The 15642-nt window shown below is 38.0% G+C and overlaps 1 protein-coding gene across 6 annotated transcripts in view; it reads left to right on the forward strand.

Annotated features, from left to right (window-relative positions):
• Positions 1 to 13717, forward strand: part of Ccdc82 (coiled-coil domain containing 82) — a 36039-nt gene extending 22322 nt beyond the window's left edge. For 3 of the 6 annotated variants that reach the window (XM_006992793.4, XM_006992792.4, XM_076575648.1), the window contains 3 exons: positions 572 to 742; positions 5787 to 5972; positions 13454 to 13717. In XM_006992793.4, coding sequence (XP_006992855.1) covers positions 572 to 742; positions 5787 to 5972; positions 13454 to 13522 — 426 coding nt within the window. In that variant the 3' untranslated portion in view covers positions 13523 to 13717. Of the gene's footprint in view, positions 1 to 571; positions 743 to 5786; positions 5973 to 8829; positions 9082 to 13453 lie in introns of those variants that run through there. The other 3 variants (XM_076575644.1, XM_076575647.1, XM_076575646.1) reach the window with 1 other exon arrangement.
• Positions 13718 to 15642: the final 1925 nt, after the last annotated feature.

Consider the following 15642-nt stretch of genomic DNA (forward strand, 5'->3'; position numbering starts at 1 on the left):
TTCTCACATTGTTCATTGGGTGGTAATCCAGTCACTAGATGGTCCATCAGCACTGGACATGGAACATCATTCATTTCAAGGTGCTTGTTTTTATAAGACAGAGCAGGTGACTACAGGAGGGTTAAGTTATTTCCAGAATGTTTGGAGAAAAATGTGATTTCACTCATGCACTGAAGAATGAATGTAACTTGTTTTTCAAATTCTAACTAGCTTAAACGAATTCATCTTTCTCTTATCCTGAATTTTTGTTGCTCATCTTCCAACTTTACTTAATATCTCATTGATGCTAATTATCAATGAGACCAGGAAAAAAGTAAGTTAAAGCCTATTGGAAACACTACTTATTAGTAATTTGTAAGTAATGAGATAGATGAAACTGATTGTTTTTCCTTGTCTGTTTTTATTAATAGTTCAAGATTAATAGTTCATTTTTCAATTTAAAAATACCTTCTTCAAGTAAAAAATTTCATGTGTTTTATTCTTATATTTCTTCCCACTGTTTTCCAAAATGAGTTATAATTTGGATATATTCATATTTGACTTAATCTTCATTATTTTTAACTGTCGGCAGGAACGAGTTGAAAGCTACTCTAACTTAAGTATCCATCCAAAGAACCCCAAGGACGGCTCCTGCCAGGCTTGTGGGCTGCATCGTCACTGTAAATACTCAGTGCATCTCTCAGGAAAGTTGTACAACAACAAGACAATGGAAACAGATGACTTCATGTCACATGACAAGCAGGTACCTTTTGCTAAGGTCTGATTTTGATATTTAGAAAATTGAGGCTTCATAGCTTGTCCTCTAGGTAATTCTCACAAAGAGAGAAACCACTACAAAGAAAAGAGTACAAGGAAAGGAGGTACATTTGATTTTCTTTCTTTCTATTAGTGTGTCACAGATAGTAAACCTAGGGCCTCAGCTTGCTATGCTAAGTAATCACCCTGCTGAGTAACACCCCTCACCTCAGGGTACAATTTTCAAAGGTGAAAATTATGTCTTATATAGCATATTCCCTCTTAATTCAGTGAGATAAAATCAGTTCATATTCTTAATCTCTGTGAGTCATATTGTAGGGCTGGGATGTACAGGATGAGAGTGAGGAAGAAGGTCACGTGGGCAAGAGAAACAAGTGCTGCCTTTGAAGTCCAAAGAAGAGTATGGCCCAGGTCAAAACCTCATGTCACATAGTATTGAAATTAGTAGTTTCTAGGTAAGTAATTGAAGATGGCTGTTCATCCTAGAAAGAAACAATTTAGATTTTATCTGGCATGTCAGTGTCTAGAGCAATTATTTACCTAGTTAAGATGCTGTTAAATTTGGACAGAGAGAAACTTCAAGAATAAGTAATTGCTAGACATAGTGGTGCACACCTTTAATTCAAGCACTCAAGAGGCAGAAAGAAGCAAGAATAGGGCAGTCTGGTCTACAAAACTAGTTCCAGGACAGTCAGGGCTACATAGAGAACTCTTGTCTCAAAAAAAAAAAAAAAAAAAGAAAGAAAGGAAGAAAGAAAACCCAAAATGTAAAAAAAAATTAGTAATTAATAGACAAGAGTGGGAACTCATAAAAATATAGATTCTGTGTGTGTTTTAATCTCACTTGTAAGAAGTCTGCAATTGTAAATACTTTGAAAACTTCCTCTAGTGACCCTGTGTATCTTTGGAGAATGTATGTTTTGGGAGGGAAGTATGGTTCATGAGCACTATTGGGCAATAGTTGACCAGATCCCTGAAAGCATTACAATAAAGAATAGGAAAATCATTTAGAGATTTTATTCTTGGGGACTGGAGAGATGCCTCAGTTATTAAAAGTATTGCTGGTCCCTCAGAAGACCCTGGTTCAGCTCCCAGCTCCCACATGGCAGCTCACAACTGTTTATAACTCCAGTTTTATAAGATCTCATTCCCTCTTCTGGCCTCCCTTGGCTCCTGCATGCACGTGATACACATGCATACACTCAGGCACAAACACGTATACATAAAATACTGTAAAAATTTATACATGGATAATGAATTCAGAATTGCCCTTAATGTTTGGAAAACTACTATAACATATACTTCTTTTAACAATATTGTATATGCAATTTCCTCATTGCTTAACAATAATCTATGATTTTTATAAGAAATCCAGAATCTTATTAAAAGTGATTGAATATTTCAAGAACCATATTCGGTTGTATAGATCAAATATATTGATTTGAACATGTCTTTGTTATATATAGCTAATCCTGAAGGGAAAGTAGAGTTAAAAAATTATTCATAGAACTCTAACATGACTGAGGAGAAATAAAGTTTCTATTAAAAATGGTTAATTCAGATATCTAAAATTAAGATCACATATAATGGGACATGTCTCTAAATCCTAATATTGAGGAGTCTGAAACAGGGAAATCTGAATTCAAGGCCAGTCTAAGCTATATAGCAAATGCCAAACCGGCCTGATCTATACAGGGAGACTGTGTTTCAATAAAAAGACAAAAGGAAAGAAACAAAGGAAAAGAGAGGGAGAGGGGGAGAGAGGTAAAGGAGTAGGGAAGGAGGGAGGGAAGACAGGAGAAAAGGGAGGGAAGGGATCTCAAAAGAGAGGAAGTGGAGGTGGGAAAGAGGAAAGGAAAGGAAACAACAGGGAAGACCAAAAGAGCAGAGTCACACAGTTGGGAAAATAGAAAAGTTCAATACATGAGAAAATGCTCATTTTCCTTAAGAACATACAAATAAAACTATTTAAGATTCACGTTGATAGCTTCTAAATTACTGAAATACTTTTAAATCAAATGCAGAGAGGTAATATGATCAACATTGTTTAGATGTAAAGTTGGTAGGCGTATGACAAGTGAGATTCCTAGAGGAAGAGTCTGTTACATTTGTAAATGCAGGTGATTACATAGTCAGAGTTGCTGTAGTCACCATACGTCTACTGTATGGAAATAAATGTAGTAAAATTAAATGCCATAATTGCAAAGTTCACTGAAGCATTCTTTTTTTTTTTTTCACTGAAGCATTCTTAATAGGGAGTGAGGTACAAAATAGTAGAAACAGTCCAAATAAAACTTTAGAACAGTGATATGATTGTCTGATATATAAGAATGTGTGGCAGGCTATAGTACCACTCACTCAGATGATGTTGTTAACAAGTTATTATGGGTGTTTTGAAATGATGCTAGGTAAAATAAATTTTCTTAAGTAAATTTTTATTTTAAAAAAATAAAATCATTGTATTCTAATTAACTCACAAACATCTCACAGAACTAGTTTAAGGAAACCACTAAAACACCTTATTTTTTTGTTTTGGCATAGAATTCAATAGTTTCCACAAAAGTATGATCAGAGTCCATCACTATCATTTACTGTGTCAGTGCATGCAAATAAAGGAAAAAACAAATGTACTTACATTCTGGGGCTTAAAGAGACTGTCCACACCTCCACCCACCACCCTCATGTTGTTTGGAAACCAAAGTCTCTACTTTGTGATTGTGCTTATACTTACATAAAATTGAAAGCTTAGGATTATCCAGGTTCTTTTTGGGGGTTAAGTAAAACAGTTATTGTTTTTGATAATTTTCTTTTCTTTGACTTACCAAAGATTAGATTATTTGAAAGGAAGGATATGCTTTGATGAAAGATGGAGTCTTCACAGAGTGAGTAGTTTAGTTACAGTAGTGTTATGTTGGACAAGAGGCCTTGGACCACAAGGTCTTGAGAGAAAAAAGCAAATCTTATCAAACTCAGGAAATGAAAGAAACTTAATGCTCACAAGACCACTTCCCAAAGCTAAATAAGCAGAAATAAGCTGCCAGATGGGGAGGAAAGGGTAGTGGGGGAATGGATTGGTGGTTGGGTTAACTGTACATTGTACAGGATGTTCTAGGAATGCAGTTCTTGTGAAGGTGAGAACCTGTGCGGGGGTGGGCTTCTCACTCTTGCACTTGCCTTTGCTTCATCCACGTTCCTGTATGTAACTCCAGTGAACTCAGTAAACCACTAAGTTAGACTTGGGTGGAATGGTTCCTTTGGTGTATTTTTGAGTATCATTTCTGCGGTGAATAAATGCTTGTTCATGACTCTCCAGAAGAAGTCACAGGCCACACATGGTGGTGCACACCTTTGATCTCAGCACTCTAAAGGCAGGGGCAGGTGAATCTCTGAGTGTGAGTTTGAAGCTGGCCAACAAGGACTACACAGTGAGTTCCAGGACAGCCAGAGCTTCACAGAGAAACCCTGTCTCGAAAAAAACAAAAGTCATAGGACATGATGAAATGTCCAAAATGCTTCCCATAACCATGCATCAAACCCAGCTGCTGTCCAGTCATCATTATATAACTTTAACTCCTTTTTGGCAACATACCAATGACCTGTTATCTTCACAGCATCATCATCATTGTATTTCTGTGCATGTGGATTCAGAAAAAAAGTGGCATAGATGACTATTAAAAATTATATAGTTTGTACTAAACTTGTACACTTGAGCATTGAGACAAATAGTTAAGTTAGGACATTTGTGCCTTCTCGCTCTTATATGATATGATCATGTTATGATGTTACGATATGATCATGTTAAGATATTTGGAGCCCATTTTGATGAATTTTCTACAAAGAGTGAAAATAGTGTGAATTAAGATATATTTAGTTTATCTGTATAGCGGTGTTGGCTTCCTGTTTTAGCTGTATAACGAACCATAACTCTCAAAACATGAAAGAGAAATGGTCTGGTTGACTGATTTCACAAACATGCATCACAGAGTCCTAGAAGTCCATATATAATCAAGGCAGACAATAAAATGTTATTATGCCTTACTTACACATGACATATGAAGTAAAGCCAAAGATATGCCTGCACATAAAGAACATTTTTACTTTACATTTGGGATTGTTTAGGAAACAACTAATAATACTTAACATTGGTGTAAGAGTGCTTCACTTTTAGTTGTTGCTTATATGTACAATTTATCATAATCTGGGCATTTTAAACACAGAAAGTGTATATATGCCATACTCGGCATGCTTTTTCCTGCTTTTGTGTGTATCCATTTTTCTGCCTTAAGAGCAATTTTTTTCTTTCTTCTCAAATTCAGATAATTGTTTTCAGAATCATGGACAGAGGCTGGGGATGTGGTTCAGTCAATAGAAGATGGCAAGCATGAGGACCTGAGTTCAATCCCCAGCATCTACTAGATAGATAGATGGATGGATGGATGGATGGATGGATGGATGGATGGATGGATGGATGGATGGATGGATGGATAGATAGATAGATAGATAGATAGATAGATAGATAGATAGATAGATAGATAGATAGATAGATATTTTAAGCTCTGGAATGCCTCACCTATTTGGAAAACCCAAAGCCAATGAGAAATGCTGCCTCAAAAGAAAAAGGGTTAGTGGAGCCTGAGGAATGACACCTGATATTGCCCTCTGGCATTCATATATACATGCACACACACAAAGAAAGACATGGACTGACATCTTGGTAGCATCCTGAGCACAGCATTTGCTGTAGTGTTTTATAGTCATCCTTCTCCTAAGGCACTAAGCTCCCTAACACAGGTGCTGCATCCTCGCTTAGCTTCTAGCTCCTGCCCAATACTGGGAGCATAGTAGGTGTACAGGTTCTGTTGACTGGTTGTATAGATAAGATAAAGAAACCATTTGTATACATATTTAAGTAAAATTAAAAACACATGTTTTAGATTCTACCATTAAGGAAAATCTGAAAATTAGAAGTGATATATATATATATATGTACACTTCATATTTGAGATAATGACATTTATTTCTCAATGTAGGTGTTTATTGTTGGCAGAATTTGTGCTAATCGCACCAGAATTTATCATAAACTGAAACATTTTAAATTCAAACTGTACCAAGAATGTTGCTCCATTGCAAGAGCAGAAGAAGGTGAAGGTGAACAAGTCAAAGAAACAGTAGGAAGAGTCTTCAGTCAGTCAAAAGAGAATGGCTGGATTAGAAAGGTAAGACCCTAGACCTCCTCATTCTGCAGAATCTGGAGGCTTGAGGATGCCAGCAAAAAGATGACATTAATAGACAGTGATTCTTAAGAAAATCTCTTCTCTTCCTGTTCTTATGTTTCCTCTTCTGCCACCTCTTCCTTCCACGTTCATCATTGTTCTATTGTGAATAGACATCCTGATGCTCTAAGAATTTACTCACCTCATGGAGATTTTATTAAACAATAATGCTGTACCTTAACAAAAGATGCCTCTTCTTTCTCTTTTATGTATGCAACCTTACTAACATTAAGTGACTTTTTTTTATTGCTGTGATAAAATTCAACGACAGAAGTGTCTTAATAGAAAAGGGGTTCTTTTTCACTTACAGGTGTGTGCTATGTTCCATTATGGTGAGAAAGTCCTGTGGCAGGACCTTGTAGAGCCTGTCTTGTTTCAAAGTCAAGAAGCAAAGAGATTAATTCTTCTGCTCAGCTACCTTTCTCTTTATGCAGTCCAGGACCCAATCCTAGAGAATAGTGTCACATACTTTTAAGGTAGATTTTTCTACCTTAATACACCTAACCTAGATAATCCCTCAGAGGCATCCCCAGAGATTTGTCTCCTGGGTAATTCTAGATCCTGTCAAATTGGGAATCAATATTAGCTATTATATTCCAGGGTAGGTTTTGGGGGGCTAGGGTGAGTCAAAGTATAGGACTGACCTTTGCTAGTCTGCTTTCCTTCTTTAAAACAATCCCTGTGATCTAAGAGTGAAGCCTGATGAAAGGGTCTGCATCACCAATTCTAATACAGCCACATCCTCTTCTTGAGGACCTGGGGCTGAGTAGTTGGCATTGTCACTGAAGATAGGAGGGCATGCTGAGGCTTCAGGCTGTGGAACCCTCTGTGATTCCCCTGTTCCTTGATAGTCACTGAATTTGGTATCTGAGATAGAGTGGGAATTCTAAAGAGTCCAGCGGATCTATAAGATCTGGCATTTCAGAAGCTCTACTTTGCTCACAAAATCTTTAGAAGTATGCTGTGGAAAGAATGCTCATGACAGCAGTTTTCTAAAACAGAGTTAGTCCTGTAAATATGTGAACAATTAGAAATTATTCAGGAAATTTGGATCAATGACACATTCCATCTTAAAAAATAAAAGAAACAAAAAAGGGCCTGACTTGATATCTTTTGCCTGGGTTATATAATTGGGAAATCTGTAAAAGGGCAAAAGTGAGGCAAATAAGCTTTATGAGCAAAGAGTCAGGGAGCAGCCACACAGGACCACCTCAGGGTCTGTCATGTGCAGTAGAGAGGTCGTCGCTACAGAGAAAGACATTGGAATTACTTTCCCTCTGGATAGTTACTGTCCTACCTGATCCACCAACCATTAATCTTTCTCTGTCTCCTTTCACTCTCTCCAGAAGGTCCTCTACTCCCACTCTGTGTTTTCCGTTGGCTTTGGGGAAAGCCTTAGCTAGTAACCCTGTCTCCATTTTCTGAGACACTGAACTTCTTAAGTGCTTTTTATGATACCTTTAAGAGCTACCAACTCAGTGGTATAATTAGAAAGTCTATTGGTATACCTCACTTATAAATATGCCCGCTTTCCCCACTTTTGTGGTACCTGAGATTGAACCCAATGCTTTGTAGATGCTTGGAAGGTGCTGTACACTCAGCTATAACTGCAGTCTTGTGTAAGTTGTGTGGTTATTATAAATAATAATTATACATATTTATATGTGGAGAACTTTCAACTTCTTGTAGGGAAAACACCAAGGATTTCCATGTGTTTTAGAGGACGTAGAACAAAGTTTAGGACCATTGATGGAATATGAAACAAAAACATTCTTAAGGAAAGGAAGTCAAATTACATTCTCTGTCTTAGGTTTCCATTGCTGTGATAAATCACCATGACCAAAAGGTGGAGGAATGGTTTGTTTCAGCTTACAATTCTCAGATCACACTTCATTACTGAGGGATATCAGAGCAGAAACCTGGAGGAAGGAACTAAGGAAGAGGCTATGAAGGAACACTGCTTACTGGCTCACTCTGGATGTTTTTCAGCCTGCTTTCTACCATGCAGGAAGTCCTGCCCAGGGCTACCACCACCCTCAGTGATCTGTATCCACCTACATCAATCATTAATCAAGAAAATGTTTTACAGACTTGCCTATAGGCCAAACTCATGGAAGCATTTTCTCAGTTGAGAATTCCTTTCCCCAAATGACTCTAGTTTCTGTCAAGTTGACATAAAACTAACCAACAGAATCAATCCCTTGTCAACTTGACACACAAATATATAACTATTAAAACATAAACTTTTCTTTCTTTTTTGCTCAAAGATGACATTAATATTCATATCATAATATAAAATATTCTAACTTTTAAGAAAGCCACAATCTTTAAAAATTCAAACACTAAAAGTACAGTTTCTCTAAAATATCAAAGGTTCCTTTTAAATTTCAGTCTCAACAATAGGCTCTTGTAATCAAAATCAAAAGATGAGTTAAATATTTCCTTTCTCCAAGAGAAGAATCAAGGCATATTCACAGCCAAAGCAAAGCCAAAGTCCATCAGTGTGAAGCTGAGTGTCAGACTTCCGGGACTCATTCACAGTCTTCTGGGCTCCAGAGCGCTTGAATAGCCATTCACAGCACACACAGCTTGTCTCCTAGGCTCAGGTCAGCTCTCCTCTACACTTGATGCTCTCCTTGCTGGTCATCCCATGGTATTGTCATCTCCAGTATGCTGGGAACTCTGCAGCTACAGGGCTGTACCTTTGCCAATAGCCTCTCCTGGGCTCTCTTCAGGGACTCTTTACTGTGTCATGTGGTGTCAAGCCTCAACTGTTCTCCATCTCTCCTTCGATCCTGAGGTTTCTACTGCAGCTGTGACTGAACCTTCACCAGTAGCTTCTCCTGGCCTTTCACAGTCCAAGGCCTCAGCTGTGTTCCATGACCCCTTCATGTCTTCCAAACCAATACCACCTGTGTGACTCTTACACATTATCAAGTTTGGCTACCAGCAAAAGGTACACCCTTGGTCTCTCTGGACCAATCTTCTGTGTGCTGACACTGAGTAAATACTCTCTAGAAGATTGCACCTCAGTGATGGTGGTCTCCATCACAATTCTTCAGCCCAGGTAACCAGTATCAAATGTCCCAGCAAGTAAAGCTTTTACTTCAGAGGATCTGAGCCCTTGAGACTCACAACTGATTCTTCAGCCCCAGCTGACCAGAACCACAGATTCTTAATTCAGAGTATCTAATGGCCCTGATAGAGCCTTTAAGGGACTTTTAAACTTCCTTTTGAATCTTCTCAACCTAGGCCTTTGCTATCTGCATTACTTTCAGCATTCTTCTGATCTCCTACAAATTAGCCACTGATCTCTGAACATTCAACAGCTTTTCCAGCATAAAGTTCAAAAGCACAGTCTGCCCAAAAAACACATGGTCAGATCTGTCACAGCAATACCCCACTCATCATAGCAATTTCTGTCTTAGCCTGCTTCCTATTGCTGTGATGAACACTGAGCCCTAAAGCAACTTGGGGAGGAACGAGTTTAGCACTGAGGGAAGTCTGAGAAGGAACTCAAGGCAGAAAGTGATGCAGAGGCCTGGAGGAACATTGATTACTGGCTTACTCCCTGTGGCTTGCCTCACCTGCTTTCTTTTACCATGCAGGACCACCTGCCCAGAGGTGAACTGGGCCCTCCCACATTAATCATTAATCAAAACACGATGTACTACAGAATCGCCCACAGGCAGATTATATGGGGGGCATTTTCCCAATTGGGAATTCCTGTTCCCAGATGACTCCAGCTTCTGTCAAGGTGACATAAAACTAACCAGCACATTCTCCATTAAGAGAAACTTTTAACATTAGATGTTAAAAGAATAATGTATATGCATAGGAGAGGGAGCAGTTTTCCTCTATGTAAAAGCAGCAAAAAAAACTTCATTGTGTCTTAGATTGAGGGCCTTTTTGAAAAAGATTTTAACTTAAAAATAATTATCTAAAGACTAGATCAAGAATCTAAATCTAAAATCTAGAAAAGATTCCCTAGAAACCAGAAAGCTTATATCCAGCATAAATACATACATTGCTTTTTGTGTTGTGATAAAATTCCAGAATTTGTCAAATGCTCTGACATTTCTCAATCTTGCTATCCCATTGAGTGAGAACACTGTGTGTGCTTGTGAACACATGCATTTTTTGGCTGCAGTCGTCACATCTCCACATTTATTCTTCCTCTTTATAGTACCTGAGTCTGTGCTACTTGGATGCCCATCTCAGTGACTCTGGATGGTCCAGTCTCCCAGTATGTCACATCCTTCTCTTGTCCTGCATGCTGTTTTCTGCTCCCTGCTTGTGTTTCTCACTCTACTCCTTACCTGTCCCTTCTCTTCTAAGCAGTTTCCTTCTGTTCTCTCAGGATCTCTTAGTCTGTTTAGCCATGGACTAAAGACCTTCCAACTAAACTTCTTTCTTGTTCTTCCCCCCACTTATTGTGCTAGAATTATCTGCTTTCAGTCTAATAGTCAATGGTTAGCAAGTTAGCTTTCATACAAGGAAAGGGCAAATGAGGGGGAAAGCATAATGAAACCAAAATCTGTAAACATGCATGCCATTCTAAAATAGTCTAATGTGCTCAACATCCTTTTCATTAGGATGAAAATATACCTAGGAGGTAGACAGTAAGATTGTTGGGACTGGTTGATAAAAATGTGGATACCAGGAAGAAAGATAATATGTCAGCAGTAGTAGCAGGCCAGAAGGACAGGGAGATGGCTCAGTAGGTAAAGTGCTTTGCCACATAAGCAGGAGAATTTGAATTCAAACCCCAGTGCCCATGTTAAAAACAGGTGCAATGACATGTACCCTAATTCCCAGTGCTGGAGAAGCAGAGACAGGGGAGTCCCTGGAGTTTTCTGCCCATCCAAATATGTGAGCTTCATATTCAATGAGAGACTTTGTCTTGAATGATAGAGAGCAGCTAAGAAAGATACCCTGCATTGACGTCTGGCATAAACACACACACACACACACACACACACACACACACACACACACACACACACACATACACACACACCTGAATACATACATAAAAGAAGTTTCAAATCCGTTTTACAGTTATATTTAAAATAATTTGCAGTGTACTACATAAATAAGAACTTCAAATTATAATGAGCTATTTCCCATACTTAGTTCTTCTCTTTTCACCTTCCCCTTTCAACATTTTACTCTTTTATTTTTCTTCTACACCTTAAGTTGGTATTTCTCACGATATTACTCTTAACTACCTATGTCAAAGTCACATAGAAATTTGTGGAAAAATATATAATTCCTGGCCTTATCCAGACCAATCAAATGAAACTTCTTAAGGGCATTAAATATCTAACATTTTTTAAAATGGCTGATTCTTAAGTAAATTAGAAATGGAGGACCACAGCTTAAAATTTCCTGTTGAGCTGGATTCTATCCTCAGACTCTTAAAGCTCCCTCTGTACATCATTTCCTTTCTATTGGTCTTATTTACTCCTTCCAGGTGGAGGATGCCAGGCTTCACTTAGAATCTGACTACCCACTTAGAATTTCCCCTACCCCATCTCCACAATCAGGAATGTTCTCTCAGAATGTCCATCTGGTACTATATGAGAGTGCTCTTCTTTATTAAAGTGAGGCCCAGACTCCCCAAAGGCTCTGTGATGAGCTGTAGGAGCTGCAACTTCAGGCAGAGAAGATGGCAGAGTGGTCCTAATGACCTTTCCTCTGTTTCACTTTCCCTTTTGTGGTTTTCATTTTTTTCTCAGAACAGCTGTTGCCCCACGCCTGCCATTTAAAACTCAAAACAGCATCCTATAAAGGTTAAAAGCATGCATTTAAATATTTGCCCTTCCACTGACTAGCAGTAGAATGTGAAAGCAAGTTACTTGATCTCTCCAAGCCTGTTTCTCCTCTGTAAAATATGAACTAAGCAATAATTAGGGTTTCAATCATGTAAATTATGGCATATTTAGGGCCTGGAATTAGAAAGTGGTCAACTACCATTAGCTGGTATTTGTAATATAAGCAAGCAAAGATTGTTATTTGCTGCTCTCAGTATGCAAAGATACATTTTAATTTTCCAAAACAACTTTTATAAATAAATGAGTAAAACAGTATAAAGATAAAATAATAAGCCTAAAACAGCCAATCTTTTAAGGTACAGGTTTCAGATCCTAAAGAGTCATACTTCCATTTACTTCCATGTACCAAGAGGACTCTAAGTGGCCTATGCTAGCAGATCATTGTCTGTCTTGTTCTTTTCTTCTTTTTTTTCCTGAGGATGTGCTGCAATCAGAGATCTTGAGGTTATGAAAATGGGCTTCATGGCCTTGCCTAGGATGAAAATGCAGTAGTCACATTGCTTCCCATGAATCCTTGTCATCATAGAATTCAGGCCATTGAGGTCTTCTCTCGGAGTTCATAAACCAAGTTAGAAAGCCATTAAATAATTCAGTATCCTCAACTGATATAAATACTTGGACTCTATGTCTAAATGTGAACTCATGTATCTTCTCTGTTCCCTATCTGCCTGAGATAGCACTGCCTGCCATCATTCTGTACTCTTTCACCTTACAATGTCCAGGGCACCCTTAACCCATTGCTTAACATGTTCCACTCTCTTCTTTACCCTCCATTTTCATTGTTGCCCCACAGATTTGAGTCCTCATTGCTTAATTTGTCACCACAGATTCATAATTCATTGTCAGACAGTTATGGAATAGCTAACCAGCTTTCCAAACATGTGCTTCAAATGAGGTCAGTCATCTGCTCCCAAATCTTTGGCAGCATCACATTACCTATCGAATCTGCTCAACCCATAGCCTAGTATTTCATAGTTTTTATCCTCTGACCTCAATCACTTTCTCTAAGATGGCATCAGATTATTGTGCATTCCCATGCTCCCTTGTCATGATATGGCTGGATAAACTGTTAATCTCTGGGACTAGGGGAGGAACACTTTGCCACTAAACATTTGCCTATCAAATATTTTTGTCCAGAACAACTTAAATGTCACACTTTCCTGGTAATCTAAACTACCAATGGTTTCTCTTCTGACCCTCATAGCAATAATGCTGGTTGTCATGGTGTCTTGTCTTAGAGATGGAGAAAGTGTCTTTTAAAGCTCTGCCCCTCAATAGTCATTAGTAGGAAACTGTTTGCTTACATACACATCTATTCTATGAGTATGTCTTGGATTAGGTACTGAATTATTATATTCATGGTATGATTTACAATTATAACTTATATGAGATATGAAATTAATCACATTATTATTTTATTTCTTTCCAATGTTTTCTGAGTTAAAAATGCTTATTTGAAATAGAGCTTCTATTCATAATTAAGTGATTTTTGTTCCCACTTTTCATTAGATGTGTGTTTTAGTATTTAGAAAGGTCTGTCTTATTTGTTGTTGTGAGTAAAATGACTAATGTCTGTTGTATATGCAGAAATACGATGAACTGGAAGACGATCTCAATTCTGCGGATTATTTTCAAGATGAGAAGTTTGAATTATAGCATGTTTCCTTCAGAGAAGATTTTATAAGTTTCTATTGATGTGAAGATCATGAGCTTTATTTCTCTGTATCATGTGACATTTGTTGTATATTCTATGTGTATCTTTGTGGCAAAATATCTTGTTTATATGCTCATCTGATTTTCATGAAATGCCACAGCGAAGTCTAATAAAGCCTCATTGATGTACATGGAGAACCTCAGCGTTGTGGTCCAGAAATCCATCAGTGTGTTTTAGTCATGTATTGATACTTTTCTCATACATGACCTGCAGTGGAATGTGCTATCATGTCACATCAGTTTAGTAGAAATAGGCTATATTAAAATATATTTGGACTGACCTGGAGATGGCTCAGTCAGTAGAGTACCTTACAAGCATGAGGACCTGATTTCAATCCTCAGAACCATATTTAAAGTAAAAGCCAGATGCGATGGCATGTACTTGTAATCTTTGCACTCGGGAAGCAAAGACAAGGCAGATCCCTGAGACTTGTTAGCGAGGCAGCCAACCTACTCTCATGCCAGTGAGAGACCCTGTCTCAAAAAACATAATGGGTGGTGCTTGAAAATGTCATCCAAGGCTATCCTCTGAGCTCAGCATGCATGTAGATGTATATACATGTGCAACCACACAAAGCACCTTAATACTCATTATATATGCATGTATATATTCATATATAGTGAGACTCGTGCCTATATGTATGTATTGTTGCATCCCTTGGCAATATTAAATAATCTTCAGTAATAAATGTCTAATTGATGTCTCCTCAATCATTGAGCCATGAAGAAGCCTCAGACTACCATGCATTCATTATCCTAACCTTGGAATGAGACCATTGCTTCTCTACTGCAGGAGGAGGAGTGCTTCCGTCTGCTCAAGTTTCCCTTATTAGCAGATGTCTCATCCTCAGAGTCTCAATCCTCACATTCAGGAAGAACTTCTTGATACATGTTTTATTCTATGATGCTTTTGTTGTTTCTATAGTTTTATCTGGAATATATTAAGGATTGAGATGTATTTTGTGATTTTTTTAACCATAACATTCTCTATGTAAATATATACATATGTGTACCAGTCTGAGGATCTTAGAGACAAGTTCAGCCAAAACACACTTCAAAAGCTTATTTTTGTGCCTATACTACTTTGCACATTCTAATTTTCCATAATACAATAAAGTGCTTTCAGAGTAAGCTGTGTATTCTGTTTCTTTAATTCTTAAAGATGAGAACTGTTCTTGTGTGGCATTTTATTTGCCTTTTTCTTACTGGAAAGTTGGTTGAACTTTGCTAGCTTCATATATTGTGTGATTCATGACATGTGCCTCCATGTATATATTACATAAATCTATATTTTACCAAGAATTACATAGAGATGAGTTTGTATTTTCTGCAGTATATTTCTATAATTATCCCTATTGGTCTTTTAAGGTAGTTAGCAAAAGAGAGAGAGAGAGAGAGAGAGAGAGAGAGAGAGAGAGAGAGAGAGAGAGAGAGAGAGAGAGAGAGAGAACAGGAAGTGCAAGGAAGCTGAACGAAGTTGAAGAGTAAATGACAGTTTTGAGGGGTGACGCAGACATTTCCATCACATGCCTACTGCTGTTCAGCTTTCTCTGGCACATGGAGAACGACTACTTAACTCACTTCCAGAGAACAAAAATGAAGCCGTATTCGACAAGTAAAGATGGAAGTGCAGTGTCTGAAGGGAAGCAAAGCAGAATCCAAGAACTGAGGACTATCAGAAGGGGTCAAGAGCATGGGTGACTTGTGTAAAGGAAGGAAGAAGAAGAAAAAGGAAGACAGTGTTGACCTGCAGGCATCACTTCTTCATGGGACAAGTTTGAATCTCCTGTAAAGGCAGGCAGTTTTAACCAGACAGTTTAAAATTTTTATTATTTTATAGCACTCAATTAGCTATAAAGTAAAAGGACTAATAATCCTGGTGAGTTATGGCAGTAGGTGACCTAGTTCCTAGGTTAGTCACATTGCTGATTTGAAGCACTTTCCCAAATGCAGCAAAGGCTGGAGGGGAATGAGGAAACAAACCAGAACACAGAAAGAAGGAGGGGCTGGAAGAAATAATTCTTTCATAAGCAATTGGGTGTAAATAACTGAATTTCCAGACT

Source organism: Peromyscus maniculatus, chromosome 7 (genome assembly GCF_049852395.1).
Source record: "Peromyscus maniculatus bairdii isolate BWxNUB_F1_BW_parent chromosome 7, HU_Pman_BW_mat_3.1, whole genome shotgun sequence".
NCBI classification, from domain to species: domain Eukaryota; kingdom Metazoa; phylum Chordata; class Mammalia; order Rodentia; family Cricetidae; genus Peromyscus; species Peromyscus maniculatus.